The following is a 22,001-nucleotide window of genomic DNA, read 5'->3' on the forward strand; positions in this document are numbered from 1 at the left end:
TGTTCCGTCAGCCGGAAAGAGGCTGGGCGAGCCTTCCCTATGAAAAACCCCACTCTTACAGCTGACATAAGCCGCCCTCTCAACCTTAACTTAATGAGGAGGGCAGGGCACAAAATGGCGGCCGCGGTACCACAGAGCCGAGGGAAGCGCAGCGCGCATGCGCGCCGTCGCCTGAGAGAGGGACGCGGAGCCTCCGTTATGGCGGCGGGTGTTATCGGGTTTGCGGTGCTGCTGGCGGGGCTCGGAGCGGTGCAGGCGGAGGGTGAGAGTGAGAAGCGGGGTTAGCAGCGGTGTGCGGTGCTCTGCGGGCCGCCACGGAGCGGGGTGGGGGGGGTTTGAGAGCCGGGTGGAGGTAGGAAGCGAGTGGGGAGCGGGGCGGCCTGTGGGGAGCGAGGAGACAAAGGGAGCAGCCCCGCCGTGCTGTGGTGATGGAGGGGTGAAAGTTAGTGGGGATATTATGGTTTTTTTGGGGTGTTTTTGTGTGTTTTGTTCGTTTTTTTGTGCGAACGGAGCTCGGGGAGGGGCTCCTTTGTGTTCGTTGTTTGCTTTTGTTGCTGTAAGGTGAAGGGGAACGTTGCTCAGTGTGGGTTATGTCATCAACTGAATGAAAACCACAAAAATAGGAACTAGAAAGCTATTATAGAGGCTATTATAAAGCTGTTATAGAGGTAGGTTGCTAAAGAGGACCCGAGCAGAGCAGCAATGAAGCTGTGGTGGTGTTGAGTGGTTTCTGGATGCAATCAGGGTGAGAACTGGCAACCCAAAACCTTAAGAGCTGTAAAAACAGTGCTGGCTTTTAAGAACTTAGTTACTTTGTGGATATACCTGGTTGCATGGGGATCTAGGCAGCCCGGTCTGGTGGGGTGCCAGATGGGCTTTATGGTCTCTATGATTATTTGTAGTAACAGCCTTAAAACTGAAAGCACCAACCTCGTCTGTGCCTGTTCTTGTATCTCCTCGTGCTGATAAATATTGTTTCATTCCTTCCCCAGACTCCTGCTTGCCTCCAGATAACGTCCAGAATGCAGAGCTCATGGAGAGTTTCAGTGCAATGAGCAGCTTTCCTGTTGGAACCACCGTGAGCTACACCTGTCGCCCCGGCTATAGGAAGATCCCTGGGATGCCCACTGATCGAACGTGTGGTGAAAACTTAGAGTGGTCACAAATTGAGACGTTCTGTACAGGTAATGTGTGCGTGGACTTGTAGTGGTGATGCTAAGTCATGATCTGAAGCAATGATTGAGCACCTGGTGGGAAGGCAGGGCCAACCCAGGGGAGCTCAGGTGCAAACAGTGCACCTGAGTGACTGGAAGAGGTGGAATCAGGATCCACCTCCTCCTAAACCTCATTTAAGGGTTGATAGTGGAGGTGAGGACATCTCTTGTTGGAGATCCTGCCTACCTGAGGCCTTCTGATGGTAAGCGACTCTTTTCCTTCATTTCTGTATCCATGGCTGCTGCCTTTGGACTCATTCTCATTTGTTGTAGCCAAAGGTTTGCCACCCAGCTCTTATCATCCCATTATAGCATGACAGACCTCTTGCTTTTTTGTTTGTTTTCCCTTGTTATTTAACGATTTCAGTTGTTTTTGAGTGAGAATTAATTTTCTGTCTAATTTAAGTTGAAGCTTGGAAGAATCACTAGTGACTTTAAGGGCGGTGTGTGCCAAAGACACAGTCTTTGTATATAAGTACAAAGATATAGGCTTGGTTTTTTTTCTTCCCTTTCCCCAGCGAGAAAATGTACTCATCCAGGAGATTTAGAAAATGGCTTTGTTCATGTGACAGATCTTACATTTGGTTCAGCAGCTACTTTTTCTTGTGAGAAAGGGTAAGTGGGTTTGTTTGTTTGCTTTCCCATTTAGAACTGATTGGAACCAAACCCAAACTGAGTTATAGCAGGACAAATTGTAGCAAAACTTGGTTTGATTCCCTGGCATTACTTGCATTAAGTAAGGCTTAAAGTGTTTAGCAAGGTTTTACCTGCGTTACCTTCTAACAACCTTTTTGTTGCCCCTGTGGCACAGGGAGTAAGTGTATATTCATTGCACTTCATTACTTCTTTGTATAGCAGCCCATTTGTCTGTGTGTAGCAAATCAGCTCTAAAGCATTAACCTCTCGCAGGCTTTTTTCTTCCTCCTTTCCTGTTTGCAGTTGATTTCTTTAGCACTGGTGGCTTGATGGTATTATGTGCAAGTCTTAAAAGGGAAAGGTTTTGTCTGTTTCTTTAGTGATCTTTAGTGATCCTAAAGGATCTCGTTTCCTTCTCTTGTTTCTGAAGTTGAGCCTATTAACAAAATAGCTCTAAAGAAAACACTCTCACCACAACAGATATGTGGTATGTTGTGTCTACGTAGTCACAGAACTGAGTTATGCGAACAGCATTTCTATCTGCTCCCTGGAGAAACAAATGTTCTTAAGTTTCACCTCTTTGAATGTTTTTGTCTGTCTAGGTACAGGTTATATGGAGATAAACAAATTACCTGTGTAATTAAAGATAAAGGTGTTGACTGGAATGGAGCTCTTCCTGTATGTGATCGTAAGTAAAGTACTGCTGTATTTATGCTTTGTACTCAGACTGTGGTGGTTTAGTTTATAATATAGCTGTGTGCTGTATGTTCACTGGTGAAAGAGATGATGGTAAAATAGGAGAGCACTTAATTTTTTTGTTCTTGAGTTTGCTGGGGGTGTGCCTGAGGAATCTGCACTAGAAATCCTTGGTTATTGTGGTAATAAGTTGATAGCTGTTAAAGCTATTGTTATAATAACTACAGGTCCTTCTCAGTTAAAACTAAGACATGTTACAGCTCTATATCAGATTTTAAGTGCAGTGACTTGAAAATCGAAGCTCTTTGCTTAGGTGAACAGAATTCTGTTAGCTAACTTGTATGGTTTTGTTCTAGATGTTGTTTGTGAACCGCCTCCAAGTATAGCCAATGGGCGTTACACTGAAGCAGACAGCTATGTTTATCAATCAACGGTAACCTATAGTTGTAATGATGCACAGAAAGGAGAAGATCCCTTCTCGCTGATTGGTTCACCTTCTATTTTCTGCACGGCTGATGAAAGCTCAAATGGTGTTTGGAGCGGACCACCTCCACAGTGTAAAGGTTTGTTTCTCAAATATATCTTATAGAACTCAAAAGTTTCAATATCTGCCTCTTGGGGAGCTGAAGGGATGGATGGTTTTCTCTAGAGAGAAGGAGGAACTTTGTCCTCTGTTGCTGTGAATTGATAACATTCTAGCACGCATCAGATCAACTGCATTATGGATATTGATAAGAGCATAACACAGGACTTAAAGAATAAAATATGAGCATGCAGTTGGTAGAAGCGACAAGAACAAAGTGTTTTCTGAAACTCTGCTGCTGTGTAGGAAGAAATATGAGGATTGGAAGTGGGGAGTGCGTTTATTTGACTGTCTACTGTTGCAAGTCAGTGTCTTAAATCAGGGACCACCTGCACATTAGAGAGAGCAACACAGCTCAGTCCAAATAGTTGGAGGGGTTAAGAAACTTTGTTCCAAGTATTGAGTGCTATGAAGATACTGTTAACAAAAGTTTCAAGGCTGGTTTTCCTCTCGCCTGTTTCAGTGGTCATCTGTGAAAACCCAGAGGTAGAACATGGAAGAAAATTAACTGGGTCTGCATCTCACTATTTCTATGGGAACTCAGTTATGTTTGAATGTGATCCGGGCTATGTATTGTTTGGTGAGGATGTAATTACCTGTCAAGAAAATAGCACCTGGTACCCACCAATACCAACTTGTCGTAAAGGTAAGATTTTATATAGGAATCCAACTTTTCTTGTATTTTTGAGTATGGTTAAATCTTAGCTATAATTTGAAGTACTTTGTAGTTGGAAGTCAGGAGCTAAGGAAGTTGATGCTGAGCCTCGTCATCCAGGTATTCATGTGATGTAATGTTTCTTTTAAGCCTTCCACAGTAAACACTTATACTTAAGATTATGGTAAAGGCAGACAAGAAGTTCTAACAATTCAGATATGCTGATAGCATTGTGTCATACAAAAGCAGTGTGTACTTAGAGGGCTAATGAGTTATAAAAAAATTAATGCTTCTTATTGCTACGTTTGCCTTTAAATTATGTTTTAGTTAGTGGAGATTCATGCAGTGCCCCAAGCATCTCCCATGGAGAAGTGGTTCCATTGAAATCTGTGTACTCAAGAGGAGAGTCTGCTCAGATAAGGTGCAGTCCTCACTGTGCATTTCCTGATGGTGGTACAGAGGTCACAGTAACGTGCCAAGGACAAAATACATGGAGTTCTGAACCAAACTGTGCATGTGGGTAGAATTCATAATAAAGAAAATTAAGTGACAAGTTTGAATTGTTTGATATAGTAGTGTTTGACCCCTGAAGGTCAGAGGCCTGTCAGTGTGCCCAGCTGGTTACAGGTTATGTTAATAGTGTGTGAGTGCCATGGGTTGGGATTTGAGTAACAGTACAGAGCCTAGTTGGAGTTCTTTGGTCTTAGTTCTATGTGTAGAAATGAATACAATTCAAGAGCCCATTGTGGAAGACTTGTTCAGGGAGTGCTAACTGAACATTCTGCCTTTGGAGGTGACAGGCTTTATACTTTTTTCCTATTCTTTCCCTTTGCAAGATGTAATGTTAACAGAAAGATTTTCATTACTTTGATGCAGCTCTTTATCCCAGTGAGGCTGAGGTGTATATTTCTGTTCATGCATCTGAAGCATGTCCATCATCATAAGTTTTTGCTGCCTCTGGGGAGCACAAAGCCTTTGCATATAATGTCTTAACGATCAACTGAGCATCTGATATTTACACAAATGTAGGGGCTATTTGATGGCAACTTCTTTAATGTGTTCCATGCATCAGTTCTATTCTCAGACTGTCTTCTTTTTTTTCCCCTCACTTTTAAAATATTGCCTTTCTAGGTGGTCCTGTACCTTCTGGTTCCTCTCCAGTCATCAGCCACGGTAGAATAATTGAAGGAAAAAAACCTGCATATTCTGTAGGGGATTCAATTACAATTGAATGTTACGTAGGCTACACATTACATGGTGCAGCTCGTATTGAGTATATTGGAGAAGACAGATGGAGTCCAGAAGTGCCAGTTTGCAAGTTAAGTAAGTATGAACTGCAAGAATTTCCAGTGGAATGGAAATACATATAGAATACTTCTCAAGATCATGCTTTTATATTCAGAAGTTATTTATTGCAAACCTTTATCTTTATTTCGGCATGAGAAATTGGGATTTAGGTAAACATCCTTTGAAGAATTGGCATAGTTAAGTTAAATAAAAAATTGCCAAGCAAAACTAACCTGCACAAGGGTCATCTTGACAAGTGTTTGTATTTAAAACACCCTCGTGAATACTTGTATAGTACGTTTGGATAAGAAGCATGCATTCTTCATAATACTAATTTACTCTGTTTTTAGGTGCTTATATTATTGCCATCATCTGTGGTAAGTATCATATCCTTTCTGAATAATGTACAACACGCTGTTTGTTTTTTATTTGGAATTGATATTGTGGTCATTACCTGGGACTAATAAGAGCCATGTCTGGAGTTCTGGTTACTTCAAAAATGCTTTTCTGCTCCTAAAATCAAGCTTTCTACCACCACTTCTTTATAAATTCATTCTAAAAAGTAACAGCACTGTTGTGAGAGCTGTGCTAATATTCCTGATGAACTTGGTGATGTTTTGCCATCTTGGTGATAGCTTGTCTTGAGCTGAACTCTGCTGAAGAGTCTTGATTGAAGTATCAAATATGTAATTGGGAATGAAGCCATGTGAGTTTTTGAGCATTGGAAGAGGAGGATGCTGGATAGGATTGTGGAATTTTTGAGGATGTCTTTTTCATGAGCTATTTACTATCACTCTAAGGCTTCTTTTTAATTCTTCCTCAAGTGATCGTGGCACTTCTGTTGTTCCTGGCAGCCTTCTGGATCTTTAAGATTTTCATTTCACGGGAAGGGTAAGTAAGTCTTTTTTATTGGCAATTTCTATGTGACAGCAAAAGCAGTGCTAACATATGTAGTTGCTTAAGCTTTATTTGCCTTTTCTTTTTTCAGTTGTGTGATGTCTGTGTGTGAGCTTAGCAGCTAAAGTACCTAACAGCATATTTGACTGTTCTCGTTTCTGTTACTTAGATAAGATGCTAATTAACATTCCTGCTATTTTGAAGGATGGAGAAACACTGTCCTTAGGCTTATATTTAACAGAGGTACACTTAGCAATATTCACATGTGCTCGAAAACATGCCATTTTCTATCTTTAAACCAGCGGTACTGTAGGTTTATTTTGGCTTCACCTGCTTTATTTTTCACTTTTTGCCTGAATAAGCATGTGGTGTCACTAGGGGAAATCTCCTCAGGCTTTAAAAGCCAGAGTGGTTTATGTGATCTGGAAGCCTTGGAAGTGAGCTTCCTTGCTTCTGATGTACCAATGATAGTGGAGGGAAATGAGATTGCTGCTGTGATTTGGACTAGAAACAACTTGAATAAAATACCACAGACTTATTAGAGCCTTCTTGTAACTACATCGACCTAAATGGTCCTGTAGTGTTTGAACAAATAGCAGGCATTGCTACTAGAATTTATAATGTGTGGATAGACTTCAGTTTTGTCATTTGTGGTAGCAATATTTGCTATCTTTACATTATAGACTTGTAAAATCAACTGTAAAAGATTCGGAGCACAAGTAGTAGCTTTTGTTTCTTTATGAATCACGCAGGGTATCTTGCATTTTGAACTTTCTTTTCAGAGTAACTGGTTATATTTGCTTTGTGGTAGAGAATTGGCGGTGGATTTAAATGCTTTGTGCATTGCTTCTTGTAGTGATGTCTTTTGTTTTTTAACCTTCTCACAAGAAATGCTCTTTTCTTGGAGAAGCTCTTTGTAACAAACAAAACACTGAAAACTTAGAGCAAGTCAGCTTGAACAGTGGGGTGTTACCATACACATCTCTCCAAAACTCAATTAAATTTCACTAGATTTAGTAAAAGAAATAATAATCTGGAGTTTGTGAGACAAAGGGATGCTTTCAGCAAAGCTAACCAGAGGAAATACTCCTGCAGTTCTTATTTGTAGTGAAGGGCATGTGGTGCTACTTGGGACAAACCTGAATCTAGCTTATATCCAGTGAAGTTTTAGTGGAAGTACCTTCCCCAATAGGCAGCATGGAATCTTTTCAGTGACCCCAGTGTTTGGGGCTGCGCTGCAAAGTAATGCAGTGCTTTTGAGTAATTGCTTTTTGTCCATCACTTGGGTAATCTGCAACCTGGACAGCCCAAATGCAAGCTCGTGCTACTCTGGCAGCGCTTTCTGCCTTCACCTGTGTGGAAACTGCTCAGTTTGGAAATAGAAGTGATCTAAAGGAAAACAAAATAACATTGTATTCCTGAAAATCCCACGCCATCTTACTGCATCCTGTGCTTTCCTTGAGCTTCATTGCTGTGAGCGCCTGACTGTTAAATCCCATTCTTATCTGAAAGCCCAATCTAATCTCCTTCTGCTAGGGCCTAGGTCTCACTCGTTTTCTGGATTCCTGAAGCAGCTGAGCCTTTCTTGAACCACTGTGCTTCCAGTATCTCATATTGTACGTTGGCTGTGTTCGTCTATAGCGTACAGCAAAAGCTGTGTCTTGCCCTCTGCTGCTTCTGTGTTCAGTCTGTCAGTTTAATAGGACATTCAATTAGACCTTTTCCCCCTTTTTGCTGTTCAGCTTTTATACAGTTGATGAGAGTGGCAAGAAAACATGTATTTTAGAAACAAATATGCCAGCTGAGATGGAAGAACTGCAGAAATGAATTAATTGAATCTTGAAAAGGTATACTCTTTCCACTTCATTTGGACATTTACATTAAGCTTAAGTGTCTTTTTTTTAATGGTTTACCCTGAATTTTAGCAGTATGGAATCAAGTGAACCTCAGTTTCCTATAGGAAAAGCAATAAGAAGCCTTCATTCATGTCCTCCTATCAGAGGAAACCCAATTACATGTCTTTTCTGCAATTAGCACCTTCCAAAATCTGGCTCTTTGAGCCTTGATCAACTTGACTCTTCCTCATCAGTATTTTGTTGTTACTGTTTTAATGGCTTGAATTTGCACAAGAAATGATGTTGTGAGCTTGGCTTTGTGTTGCTGTTTTCCATTGCACAAGTTCTGAGAAGGTAATAACAGAAACATCATGTTTCTTATTCTGACTTAAAGTCTCTTCATATGAATATTCTTGTGAGTCTCCCTAAGCTTAATTCCATTTATGCCTTCTCAAGCTTAAAGCTGATTCCAAGGTAATGTGTTAATGAATACCATCTCTGAAATAAGGTGTTCCTAATTGAGAATTAGCTTTCTGGGTTGGTTGGCCTTAATTTTGGGGAGAGAGAATCTGAAACTCTTCCTGTCATGAGTAAAAGGGAGGATTGGAATAAGAAATAACACTGTGGCAAAGCTCCCAAGGCTTTGTGCAGTATCGAAAACTCCTCGGAGACCTCAAGTAATGGTGCAGACACTGGTTGGTTTTGGTTTGCTTGTTGGTTTTCTATGAAAGAAAAGCTGTGCTATTCAAGAGTTTGAATATACGTGGATGTGGGCTTTAAGTGGTCGTGGCTGCCATCATAAGTTTATAACCCTCTTATGTTTAAGTACTGTATACATTTACAGTGAGTTACAGAATCAAATTTTCACTAATGCTTGGTTAGAATGTATTTTATAGCCAGAAGCCATCAGACTGCATATAAAACATATGAGTTGCTCACAACGTAGCCTCCAATTGAGTTAGGAATCGTATAAGTGCTCTGTCTGTGCTCAGTTCCTGATAATATTCTGGCATGGTTTCTTCATCACTTGAAATGGTCCACTTGGATCCAATCCTCTTTAATCCATGGGTTATTCTTTGCACTCCAGCGGGTGAAACTGAAGCCAAAATCCCACTAAGTGTATTGGTTGCTTAGTAGGAAGCAGACAAGTGAGTTAGTTTCATGATCTCACCTGATGATTCAATGCTACATCTGAGGATGTGCTTCCAGAATAAAACGTAAGAGCTATTTAAATGTAAAAAAAATCCCTGATTTGACTTATTTTTCTGTTTGTAGGAAGAGTGACAGCACTCCACATACTGCCAAATATACGAGCTGTAAAGCATGAATGACTCTTTCAGAGGGTGGGAGGGAATTTGCAGTTGGATGTGCCTATCAGAAATGAAAATGAGAGCGCTTATTCGCCTACGGAAACTGAACATACCTCACACTGAGTCTTATGCTACTGGTTAACTGTAGTAGGGAATAGTAGGATAAAAAAAAAGATCAGAATTGTCTGCTTGTTTTGTTCTGGGTCATTCATTGTCTCCTCTGTGTATGTAAAATGGACTTAGAGGCTCTTGCTGCAGCACACATCGCTGTCTGTCGACGGGGAGCACTTCTTCCTTACAGAAGACAATGTTAGCTCTGCTCACTAAGTTTCTAATGCATTTCTCCATCCCTTTTGCAGTTAAGGTGGTGTAAATGTCGCCCCTTATGTTCTGTAATGCTTTAAGTATTCGTTTTTCTTAAGAGATTGGTGCAATTTAAGGCCGCGTCAGTTTGAAACTGTTGCAATTTAGATCTTGTATCTGCTGCTTTCTCGTTTGCCAAAGTTGATTTTGTATATCTGATGAATTAAAATGTGCCTTTTGAATCAGAGTTTTATAGCTTTTATAATGCTATTTTAAGAAGGAAAGAAAGACCATTGGTATAGTCCCAAAGGAGATATAATGGACTTGTTGCAATGGGGAAGTGAGGTTTCCCTAGCAGGGGTATCCTCTGTGTTTGTATTTATCAGCCTGCTGACAGAAGGAAATTAACCAAAACCTACTGAGAATCTGCGTGCCCATCCTTGGAGTGTCTGATATGATTATTATTATAATTATTATTTTTACTTTGAGTCTTGCTGTCCATTTCTGAGATGATTCTGTTGCTTTCCAGAATAGAAAGTCTTCCCCCATATGAATTTAGCTGAGCTAAATGAGGACAGGTTTTGGCTTTGTGGGTTTGCTGCCAACATGCAGGCAGCTTCTATGCACCCATTTTCCCATAAGGAACAAGTCACCTGGCATCAGGTGGCTGGAGTAGATTGGCACTGCTATTGGAAACAGGTTGTTTCAACAGCATGGAATTAGTTAGGGTTTCATTGGGACACTCCCAGCAGTTGTTTTTGAGTGTTCCTAACAGTCTCCAGTTATTAAGAAGGGGGTTTTTGGCTGTGCAGAAGTGCTTGCTGCTCACAGCCTCTCCCATAGCTGATACCTAGTTTGCCAATTGCTTGTAAGTACTGTACAAATCTAATATACTGAGAATTGTGAGTGTTGCTCATTAGCTGGCTTGTGTGTGGCATTTCCAAATATACTGAAATAGACCGAATGCTTGAGTGAAATGACTGTAAAAACTTGGCTTTATTTTTTATATTTTTATGAATGTAAAGACGAGCGATGGCTTGTATTATGACAAATAAAGATCTTATTTGGCAGTAAGCGTTTGTCTTTCATTTGTTGCGTGGTGGACGGCTGTGTTTGTGTTTTCCTAGGGGAGAACATGAGTTGGATGCATGAAAAGCCAGTTGTGAGGTTTGTGTTTTAAATGTGCTCTTTGGAAATGTGTGGTCAGCTGCCTTAAGGTGAAACCTGTCAGAGGAAGGGCTAGAAAACTAGTGTGTTTTGTGTTGTAATTAATGATTCTTATTAGCTGCTATAGGCTGGAGCACTTGGGCTTCGTGCTGGCTGCGATGAAAGCATCGTGTTGTTGCCATCTGCTGGCGTGTCAGTGGTAGTAGGTGTCTGCATTACCAACATCAGCATTAGTGCTCACTGCTGAGCGTGGGGGGGTGTGATGTGCAAACAGAGCTGGGACTGAAATGAGACTCAAGGAGATTGGCTGGTCGTCTAGCAGGGAACCACGTCATCTGTCTACCTGAGACAGAGCCTGATCCCAAGTAGCACACAGTTTTATTGAAAAGAAGAAGCTGTGAGTAAATAACAGGTTAAAGCAAACAAATAGCACATGGGATACAGCAGGCAGGAGGGAGGCTGGCTATGCTGCTGTGAGTGAACCCTGACTTGCTCAAGGTGAAGGACCTCAGTTGGGTGTTAGAGCAGATGCTCTGCTTTCCCCTTAAGCATCCCATGGTGCTGAGTGTCCTCCAGGATGGTCGGTCAGAGGTGTAACTTCGGCTCAGAGAACATGCAGGATGTTTGTGAAGCAAGGTTGTGCCTCTGCTGGCGTTTATTTATAAGGACTCTGGGGCTGGGGGGGGGAATGAATGAAGTTTTCCATTTATTGTTGCTTTTCCCCCTACATCATAACCGATTTCAAATGGTGCTAGACAGAAACTGAGACTCTGAACACCAAGAGAAATCGGTCAGCCTGTGTAAGAGACATTTTTCTGGCTCAGAGAAGATCCTCTTGCAGATGACAGCTATGCATTCTTTAAAGAAGACTATTCAGTGGTCTATTGAGTGCTTCATCCACTTTCTGTGTGTGTAAACGTGTTTGACAGCAGCAAGGTCAGGCAAAAGTAGTTTAGTTTGGCTTCGTTTTCATGGTTTGGATGCAGAAGTATAAATGCGTAGCAAAATGTTACTGGAAGGGAACAGCAATAAGCTAAAAAACATGTAATATTAGGAAAAGGAGAGGATTCTGTGTGCATCAATGTGATTTCATCACCGTTATTGAAGGCACGTGTGGGTTTTGTTGACTGTTGAGATCAAACTGTCAGGGGGAGCCTCTCTGTTTGCAGAACAAGTCCCTGGAAGCTGCAGGATGATGATGCTGCAATGAGAAGATCCCCAAGCACACAGGGAAAGTACATTTGCTCTAAGTTAGTAAATTAAACGCTAGCTTCCTAGTGACTAAATAGGAGAGGAAATGTACTCTTTGCCTGTCAGGGTGTAAGAAGCACCGTGCTGGTTTCCATGCAACTTTTGGATGACTTTACTCTGAACAACTTGAACTCAGCAGCCATCGTTTATTAATTAGAAATACATTGGAAGGAAGATTTCTCCTGTTGTGGCCCTAACTTCCAGAGGGTGCATACAGTGATTGTATAGTGTCTAGAAATCAGATGACATTACAGAACGGATGGTTGGCAGGAGAATAAAAATGATGGGGGAAAGTGCTGGTTTAAGGATAGGCTGTCGGTGAAGTTAGCAGCTGCTTGATCTCCTCCCACGCTGTAATTCTTGCTCCTAGAACACTGATTTCAAATGGTGCTAGATACAAAGTGGGAAAATCTAAGCCACCATGTGAAACCAGCTTCCAGAGGAAGACAGATCTTGCACGTGGCTGCAGGCTGAAAGTCCTTCATCTCCACCGTACCTGGAGGGAGAATTAATGTATTTGATGTTATTAGAAAGCGAGACGGTGACCGTCGGGTTAGTTATTTTATTGATGTGTTTTTGAGCATCCCATGGACGACTGAGGCTCCTGTAGGAGAAATGAGACGTTCTGTAGAAGCCCATTGCTCAGCAGGGACTGTAGATTCCTTTGCTCACCAGGTAGAGTAGGGGAGCTCTTACCAGCAGGTGGTGGAAAAACATCTGACTTCAGTGGTGTTGACTTTGGAGGAGGGGGAAGAAAGAAGTTTGTGCCATCCAGAAGCAACCTGTCATCCCATATAGATACAGTCAGTATCCCCTGCCCTAAGGCAATGTTGTGGATGTCACCGACTGATCTCTGTGTCAACACAGGACAGGTGGGCATTGGGCACCCTTGGTTACAGGGGAGGGTAATGTGACTATCATGATGGGATGTAGCCTGTAAATAGGGTGCTCTTAAAAAGCAGGGAGGGCAGGGCTTTGTGAGAAAGCTGAAATCAGCAAAAAGGAACTTTTAATGAGAACAAATGACGTGGAAATGACTTTGAGCTGCAGGCCAGAACGAAACCTAAAATGGGAGCGTTTGAAAATATAACTGTAAATGGTTCAACAAAAGTTGCTGGGGAGGTGGGAGAGTGTGCAGCCCTGGTGGTTACCCTGCAGCAAATGTGTAGGAAGAGACGACTGGCTGCAGGCCTGCCAACCACTATACACATGGAGTTTAACAACTGTTAGACCCTGGTCATTGTCTCTAACCTGTGCTCATGCAAAGCTGGTGTGAGGTGGAATCGAGGTCAGCAGAAGCGGAGTTGTGGGCTTTACTTATTGATACCCCAAGGTTTTGGCAGTGCTTAGCATCGGTTTTGTAACCACACCAAGAATCTGCTTCAGTGTCTAGGTTTTCTAATGCACACCCACAGATAGCAGAGGAAAGCTCAAGGAAAAAAGCATGTCCTTCCAAGAAAGGGGGGGGTGGAGGTAGGGGAAGGAGCTGTACTAGATTACAGTCTGGATATTTACTGTAGTTTCTAAATCCATTAACTGGGGCAGCAGGGTGAGAGAAAAGTGGAAAGCAGGTTCCCTCCCCAGTGTCCATCTTGCTGGCATAGTTATTTATGAGGCATCCTATATTATAGGCGTCTCTGACCCCTTCCCCTTTGCCCCTCCTATGGCAGCCAAACCTTCTAGAAATAGCATGCAGCAGTTAAAGACCAATGGCTCATTCATTATGTATAGTTCGATTAAAAACAAATTTCCTTTCAGCATGATTAATATGATGCTGTTCCTCCTGCAGAGCTCCCTAGGCCTCACCAAGCCCCGCTTCCTTGCGTGCAGCCTGGAGGTGCAAGCTCTTGCTGCTGAGCTGCAGGTACACCTTGCAGAAAGGATACATCTGTGACTGTCTGTTCTCTTATTTCCAAACCCAATAGCGTGCTGGGGCAGGCAGTGTGCAGGAGGAAGGAGAAAAAGAGAGCGGCTCAGCACCATGTGATATGCACAGTATGCATATATGCAAAACCAGTGCTTGTCTCAAGCATTCGCTGGGTGTGTGTTGGATGTGTGTGTATGGGGACACGTGCAGAGACAAGCAAATACAATCAGTTGGATTTGGCTTTGTCAAAGTATTCCAGTAATAGCAAAGAAAATACAATGTTATTGTTCTGTTTTTTTTCCCTCCTTTTCTGACATATTTTAGCAGCAGCAGCAGTGTGCTAGAGCTTCTTTCAGAGCAACCTCTCTAAGCCTTTCAGGACTCCATCCTGCTTTATATCCTATAGACAAGACGAGGCAAAAAAGAGAAGAAATCGCTGCCTGCTCCATGAAAGGGAACCTCCTCCCTAGCCAAGGACCTTTCATGTAGTCTGCAGGAACGTGGTAAGTCCAAGTGTTGCAGACCTGATTTCTCACAACTGCTTATATATATAAGGGCAGTTTCTGGGGATTCTGCAGTAACCTTTTATTTTTTTTCCCCCCCTTCATTTTGAAATGCCAAAATTAAATTCCCAGCTCATCAATTTCTGATCTCCCCTGCAGGAAATATTCCTGTTCCACATGCAGAGCTGAGGCAGAGAGGCACCCCCCCCCCAGTCAAGGGATGAGTCAGACCAGGCCAGGTGCAGGACAGAGGGGTGTGACAGTGCAAGTGGTGACCTGTAAGGGAAATTGAAATGACTAAACTTCTAAGGTTTCAAAAAAAAAAACAAAAAAAAACCTCCTCAGCTCAGGGGAGAGTGTAACTGCATCTGTTTGTTGTGCAGCTCTGTTACTGTGCGGAGTTGCGTAGGTCAGGTATGGACAAATGTGCCTTAACTTGCAGTCTGGGCTTATTAGTGTGTTAATGCCTTCTGCAGCTGCAGCACTGACCGAGGCCTGGTGCAGGCAAGTAGATGCTGCATTGCTTTGTGGGTTTGATGCTTGGGACTAGAAGACATCCCTAGAGATGCTGCTGTTACTTAAGGCAGCACAAACATGCGCCTCCCTCGTGAGTTCAGAGCCTAATGGAGACTTTGTCTTTCATTAGGACCAGAATAAAAACTTCAGGTCACGTTCCTGAAGGAACAGTTTGTTCCTTTAGTCCCATTCTTGCAGCCTAAGAATTGCACTGTGAATAGTAGAGTGAAAAACAGGTGCTCTGAGCCTACAAACTCGTGCTGTCTGTACCCCACCACCAAAAAGAGAAGAGGAAGCTTGAATGTTGCTCAATGACATGCTGTGGTGTACAGCACTAAAGTCTATAGGACTTCTTGTCCCACACAGCCTGTTGGAGCAATAGGACAGCTAGGTCTGCTTGATATTTGGGTCACTAATTTGTTTTAACATACAGTGGAGCCAGAAAACAATCTTTTGGGGATTATTTAGGGCATACCCTGTGATGTGCAGCATCGCTGATGGCTGGAGCTGGGTTTGCATTCAGGTCAGAGTTGCGTCTTTGCCTTTCCTCTTTGCAATGTGATTTCACCAGAGCACTTTTGTGTGTGGTTATTTCTTAGTGCTTTGAGTGAGTTTTGGACTTGGTTCTTACCGTGGTTTTGGTGCCTACCAAAGTTTTCCTGAGCAGTGTTGAGCCCTGGACTGGCAGTCAGCATAGGCTTTGTATTGGTGGTTTAGATGCAGCTAACATTGTATTGAGGGCTAAATAACACTAGAATCAATGTGGGTGCATCAGCTGATGTGATGGGCTGCAGCAGCCCTAGTGTAGGGGTTCTGTTTGTTCCGTGCTTAGATCTAACAAAAGAGGTTTGAAAAATGTCTAAGAAACCCCTTAGATGGAGGAGTTGGTTCTTAACAGTGCAATATTATTATCATACCTGTGATTTATTTGCAAGACCTGCTTGGTTTTTATGTCTTTATTTTTAATCCCCAAACTTTGTGTCGGACTGTTAGGTGAAAGATAGCACTTATTTGCTATTCTCCTGATTTACGTGTCCCAAAGCTGTTCTAAACTGAATATTAACATGGTGATGATTGTAGGAATGCAAGCCATTAGGGTTGCAATTTCTAGTCTTCTGCTTCCCATCTGCTATAATCTGAAATTGTTCTGACCTGTGTGCAGTCATACAGTTCTCTTCCACCTTTACCTTCCCAAGAGCTCCTACGCAAAGCCGCAGCCTGCTTGGAGGGCATGGGAAGTACTGAGCTGCTGAATCCTCTTGAGGATTTCAGATGACTCAAAGAACAGTGATGCAAATTCACACGAGGGAGAAAAAGCCTTGCAGTTGCATGACCTCCATGGTGGAGGAGCAGTAGGAAGGTGTAGCAGTTCAATCTGATCAAATGTAGCTCTGCACAGCTTGTTTGAACAGCGTGTCGCACAGCTAAAAGAAGTCTCCACTAAAGCAGCTGAAACCAGGAAAGTAATTTTCTGTTCCTAACTTCTGTACCTAAGCATCACCTCAATATATACAGTGTTATTGCAGGTCTTGAAACAAGTTGCAGGGAGATTATTGTGATGTGTGTAGTTGATTCAGGACATGGTGTTTCTCTAGCACGATAGTTCCAGCTGCTTTAGGTAATGTCAAGAAGGGAAGTCCTGTTTTCTTTTGTCACTGAAGAGACAAAATAACGCCTTGTGCAAGTGATGAATATAAGGGAACAGCTGCTGCCATTTTTAACTTAAGTACAGCCTGCCTTTAAGCCAGATGTGTACTCTGCCATGTTCTAACACTGCTCACAATAGAAGGACCTAGCAAAAAAGCTGGAGAAAATCCCTGACCCATCTCCCCCCAAGCACATGAGCTGTTTGGTTTTTGCCTATTCCCAGCTTTCTCATCATCCTTTCTATCACAAAAACATCCCTATGTTTGAGAGCCGCTGCTGCTCTCTGCATTGGAGCTGCAGAACCGAATGCAGAACTGCATGCTGCTGGTGGACATGTAGTGTGCACCATTTGCACTGGATAAAGATTGTGTGGGGAGCTGAAGAGATGTGCTTAACTCAGAAATAGCTCTCTTCCTTGGAAAGCTTAAGGTCTGAATCACACTGTGTTGGCTCAGTTTTTAGCAGACAAGCTATCACATATGCCTCCCTGTAGGCGAAGAGTCGTCACTGGCATCAGGATTAGCAGCCAGGTTCTTTTTCCTTTGGAAACTGGAGAGTAATGCTGCAGGCTAAGGCAGGCTTGAAGCATGGTCAGAGCAAGAAGTAGCCCAGGGCAGGAACCAACCAAACTTTGTTACTGTGAAGATGGGGACAAAATAACTTATTTTGCTTAAGATCTTTGAGGCGTGAAGTATTGGTGCTGCTTATGGAGCTCAGAAGAGCGGAGCTGGGTGTAAAGCATCCCTAGTTGATGTTGCCCTGAGTCGTCCACTGAAAATACCACTGACATGGACAGATAGAAACACCTCAGAAGAAGGTGGAAATGTGGCAGGGGATGAGGCAGCTGAGATACCTGAAAGCATGAGAGGTAGCACCGTTGTGACAGACACCGCTGTGGAATCCACCTCCTAATGACTGCAGGAACTGAAATGCAAATATATGCAGCTGCACCTTTTCCATGCCCCCCCTCATCCTCACCCCATTTGGAACAGACTGTAAATTGATGCCTGGTCCTTCAAAATACACCACTCCTGCCTCGCAGCCGGAAGAAGGGGAGAGAGAAGCAGTACAAAGTTTTTAGGCAAGTTTCTGTAGCTGAGATCTGATGTGTTTTGCACTTACGCTTTTGAACTACGTTGTCCCCGTACTGCAGTAGCCTCACCTTAATTTTCATGCCTAGCTGCCATGTTAAGGGCTCAAGCACTGCAACTGTTGCAAGAAATGTGGACTGGGAGTTCCAGGACCTGACAATGAGTCAGGAATGACCTTGCAGCGGGCGGCTTATTGTACCTCCCGGAGCTGTGCCAGTATAAAGGGCACTCGCATCTCAGAGCGCATTTGAAACCATTTTGTGAGATTCCCACGTTGGCCATTTCTGCTGCCTACTTTGCACTACCGTGGGTGGGTCAGAGCAGGGCAGGGTGTTCCCTTCTTATGCCATAACAAGAGCACTGTCCCAGCCCTAGGTCTCAAATATCTGCCTCTCTATAGGTATATAGGGAATACGGGTGACCCGGACCTCTCTTGCACGTAACTCTGTCCATTGCTACAGATACTTAACTGATGCAGCTTTAATCTCTACCTTAACCCCCTACCACACCCATATTAAATGGCTAGAAAATGTCCATATGAAAAAATACAAGGCGGCAGTGAATTTTCTGGATGGGTCTGGATGTGATTTATAAGAGGAGTGAGGAAGGAATACTTGGCATCTGGACATTCTAATGAGTTTTCCCAAATAAGAAAAGCATTTCCTCATAGACTGTAAGCTTCTCACAGCATCAGTAAAGCTCCTGACACAGAGCCCGGTGCCGTATTTGTATGACATGGAAATTAACAGCAGCAGCAGCACTGCAGGCTCAGAGCCTACTCTGCGAACAACAAAATGGCTAGGGGTGCTGTTGTGTTCATCTGAATTCCTTCACCGTTTGTGGGTGGTAAAATCAGTGGGTGCCAGTATCCCTGCCATGGCAGGTATGATTGCGAACTTTAATGCTGATGTTTAAATGAATGTTTCTAACGTTATTCCAGCTTGTGCCCTCATCAGCTCAACCCCACCGAGCAGAGACAGCAACCAACAGCAAAATCGGACTGCGTCACAGATGTAACATGACCATCAGCAAAACAAGTGCAGGAAGAGATCATGGCTGTCTCATCGTTCAGACAGCCTCCTTGCAGGATCACAGAAGAATGAGCTGGTAATGCTTTTACCTTTATGTCATGAGCATTTGCAGTTCTTAACTGTACCACATTTTTAAAGGCTTTGAGCAGTCTAAACTCAAAAGGAAATTGCACGTATTTTGCCAGCAGACCCAAAGCACTGATGAACACTGCGTCACAATGCCGCACTAAGGCTGAGGGTGTAATAAACCCTGCTTGACAAAGGAGGGGAAACCAAAATATTGAGAAATACATCAGTTTACCCAAGTGTCAGAGGGAGAAGGACCTTCCAAGGCAATACACAGGAAACCATTATGGAGTTAGCCACGTACAGCTAACATATAGCTAACATATAGCATTCACATGCATTAAATCACTACCGTCCTACACAAATATGCCTTATCCTTTTCTTAGCCTTGTTTCTTGCATGTCTCACAGATTCACCTGCTGATAATAACCTCAATTCCTGACCAATGATGTTTACAGACTAAGTTTAACATTGAACTAACTCCTCTCTCTCCGTCTCCTTTTCCTGCCTGCGCTTAGTCACAAACTATCACTGTGGCCGAAAGATGGGAGCAAAAAGAAATGCATTCCTACATTGAATGCAGCTACTTAAGAGCATGCATACCCTTAGCATGTTGGCAGCACCTCCTTCCGAAGGACTGAGAAATGCCATTAAGATGCACTATCTTTGGAAATTATTGGGGAATGGGGGAAATTATCACTCCTGTGATGGAGGAATAACATGGTGGGTTCTCCATTCGGCTGGGCAGAACTTCCCTCTGCGGCTGCTTTGCTCTGTTCCCATAGGTGTATTTATACCTGTCCGTCTTGCTGCAGGGACCACCATTGCTGCTGCTATTCCAGTTGCTCCCCTGCTCTGCGGAACTGGCGCTGCAGGAGACAAGGATGCTCCAGCCAGCGAGGGCTCAGTGACTCAGGAGGGGCTGTGATGACTGCAGCAGGAGCTGAACCCCCTCCGGAATCCAGCAGAGAAAGGAGGAGAGGCGAGGAAGGTAAAGATGGGGGAAGAGGTTTGTTTGCTTCTTCCCTCCCTGCTCCTGCCACCGCACTGCTGTTGGAAATGGCGTCCTCCCCTCTGGGTTAATGCGCAAAGAAATAGTCGGGCATAAAACCGCAGCGCTCGCGGCCTGTATCAGCCAGCAACCCCAACCTGGGCAAATGCAATGTGCCAGCACAGCCCCTGCCTTAAGACAGGGCAACCAGACTGATAACCAGAGGACAGGCAATGCTGGATCTAAACCCAGCGGTTGTTGCTAAACAACCAGCCCTGACGCTTGGTGTGTCAGTGAGTGACGAATATAGATTAAATACTTATGCTACCACATCCTTCAACTTGTTTTAAGCCATGCTGCCATGAAGGGCTATGGGATAACATGCCCTGCTGTAAAGCAAAGTTACTGCTCTGTGCTTAACCGGGTGACTTCCATAGCCAGAAGGACTGAGCTCAGAGCTGCGTCCTCAGAACTTCCCAGCACATCTTCACTATTGGGCACATTGAGAGGTGAAAAAACAGCACAATAACTAGTGCAGGGAATGAAGGATTCTGCCCACCTTCCTGCCCTGTCCTCCTTCCTGCCCATGTCCTAACTCTGCCCTTCCTTTCTGCATCGTTTCCAGGTGCCCCCTTGTGCTTAACCACTGCCTAAAGAAGAGGAAAAGAAGGAAGGAAAGGAAGAACTAAAAGCCCCGAAGCCGAAGCTCTTTCCGTGGTGGAGCTTGGCAGCTCTGACACGTCATCGTGACAACGACACAGCAAAGTGAAACCTTCCCGGTGCTGGCACAGGGCAGCCAGGAGGTGGAAACCGAACCCGGGGACCGAACTTGGGGTATCAGACAGTCGGTACCCCGATGCTGGACCGGACCGGGAGCCCCCGGTACTTTGAGACAAGCTCAGCCAACATTCGGATTTGACACCAGGCTATCAGCCAATCCGAGAGGGCTTTTCACCTGCCATCGTTTTCTCCTCCAATCAAACGGCTTGTTTGGGCAGAGAACCCACCCCGGCCAATCGGGAGGCAGCTGAGCCACTTAGTTAATGATGCAGCAGTACAGGGAAGACTATCACATGTGAGCTGGAAGGCTGCCAACATGGAGACACGGAGAGAGCAAGGTAAACAACTTTCCAACGCCAAAATGATGACATTTAATCCCTAAATGCTTGCTTCCCGTCTCGACTCATCCTTAACCCCCTTTCAGCTGGTGTGGAAGAGTCTGGAAGGGGCACCCTTGGTACCTGTCCCCAATGCTTTTTTAAAAACTGTGCTCTGCAATGATCATACTGCGTCACTGTTTGCCACTTTCCGAACTACGCAGTGATAAAACCCTGAGCCTGGCTCGCAGGGTGGTTGTTAACCCCTGCACCCAGCCCTGCCTCCATGCCAGCCCTTAAGGGAGGGGGGGGGGAGAAGGCAGGGAATAAAAAGCCCGAGCAAAACACGAAAACAGCAGTCTGCAAAGTTGTCATCTCACCCCCACGGCTGCTGCCCACCTCTGCATTACAGCAATGCCGGCGAGAGTGGCATTCGTACAACCTGTGCCGACGTTCCATTGAGAAAACAGCTCTGACGCAGAGCAGAGCAAATCATACCCAGCCGAAATAATAATGAAGGCACTTGGGGGAGCTGAACTTAGGGACGATAGGGAGGAAGGAGGGACGCCCTGCAAAGCATTACAAAAGGTAGATGCAGCTCCAGCCCCATCCTGATCAAAGGGTACGTACGTGGGAAAGACGAACCGGACCGAGGAGCTCTGCCCGTGTACCAGCTGCGCAGCGTTCAGCCCTCTGCTTGCCGTGGAGCGCCGCAGAACAGAAGGTTCCAGAAATTTCCTTTCCCGTTAACCCTTTCGGTGTCTGCCCACTCTCCCTCCCCGCGGGATTAAGTACGCCGGGTCTCCAGCATCGTCAACGGGCGAAGCCTCCTACGCCAACCGAGCCCAGATACATTCTCTAAATGACACCGTCTGCTGACAGGAGCTCCATCCGTGGTGTTGGTATTACTTCTCTTTCTTGAGCCCTCTCTCCCTCTCTGGCTGCTTCTCTCCCCTCTTGCTGCAGCAGGGCTGTTGCTGGTAGACCTATCGACGGAGCTTGCTCTCTCGCTCTCTCGCTGAGCTCTGTGACGCAGCTCTAAATTCTCCAGCCTGCTCCCTGTGTTATAACAGCGGAACTGCAGCCTTCCAGGGAGCCCGTGCCAGCAGTGCCAGGGCCAGGCACAACGAGGGAGCCTCGCTCCTGGACGCTGCACCTTTTTATTTGGTGATTCTTATGTTCCTCACCTGTGCTTCTGTGTTGCCTTCCGAGCCTCTGAGCTTCGCATCTCCCTCTCTGCTTCTGAGTCATGCTTGCTGGGTTAACTCTTTTAGGATTGGTAGTCAGCAATACGGATCTCAAAACGAGCGCAGCTGAAACCACAGCCAACTTTGTGGTGGTTTCTGCTTTAAAAAAAA

The 22,001-nt window shown here is 44.3% G+C and overlaps 1 protein-coding gene and 1 long non-coding RNA gene across 26 annotated transcripts in view; one reads left to right on the top strand and one right to left on the bottom strand.

Annotated features, from left to right (window-relative positions):
• Positions 1 to 173: 173 nt before the first annotated feature.
• LOC107324778 (membrane cofactor protein-like) overlaps positions 174 to 22,001 on the top strand; it is a 32,482-nt gene continuing 10,654 nt past the window's right edge. For 9 of the 25 annotated variants that reach the window (XR_014938640.1, XR_014938642.1, XR_014938644.1 and 6 more), the window contains exons 1-13: positions 174 to 262; positions 993 to 1,184; positions 1,733 to 1,829; positions 2,453 to 2,538; positions 2,903 to 3,109; positions 3,593 to 3,775; positions 4,112 to 4,300; positions 4,916 to 5,107; positions 5,422 to 5,448; positions 5,896 to 5,962; positions 18,399 to 18,565; positions 19,371 to 19,546; positions 20,172 to 21,541. Coding sequence is in view for 4 of the 25 variants with exons in the window: in XM_085526841.1 (XP_085382967.1) it covers positions 199 to 262; positions 993 to 1,184; positions 1,733 to 1,829; positions 2,453 to 2,538; positions 2,903 to 3,109; positions 3,593 to 3,775; positions 4,112 to 4,300; positions 4,916 to 5,107; positions 5,422 to 5,448; positions 5,896 to 5,962; positions 7,711 to 7,795 (1,389 nt within the window). In the remaining 21 variants the exon portion in view is untranslated. Of the gene's footprint in view, positions 263 to 992; positions 1,185 to 1,732; positions 1,830 to 2,452; positions 2,539 to 2,902; positions 3,110 to 3,592; positions 3,776 to 4,111; positions 4,301 to 4,915; positions 5,108 to 5,421; positions 5,449 to 5,895; positions 5,963 to 7,710; positions 7,816 to 9,078; positions 10,491 to 14,025; positions 14,205 to 18,398; positions 18,566 to 19,370; positions 19,547 to 20,171; positions 21,811 to 22,001 lie in introns of those variants that run through there. The other 16 variants (XR_014938648.1, XR_014938651.1, XR_014938653.1 and 13 more) reach the window with 14 other exon arrangements.
• On the bottom strand, positions 12,383 to 21,411 carry LOC116654431 (uncharacterized). Its single transcript, XR_004309681.2, has 2 exons — positions 21,274 to 21,411; positions 12,383 to 12,616 (listed from the first exon to the last, which is right to left on the bottom strand). It is a non-coding gene; the product is annotated as an uncharacterized LOC116654431 (long non-coding RNA).

The sequence above is a fragment of the Coturnix japonica genome, chromosome 38 (assembly GCF_054131305.1).
Source record: "Coturnix japonica strain WE chromosome 38, WE-NBRP24, whole genome shotgun sequence".
Taxonomy (NCBI): Eukaryota; Metazoa; Chordata; class Aves; order Galliformes; family Phasianidae; genus Coturnix; species Coturnix japonica.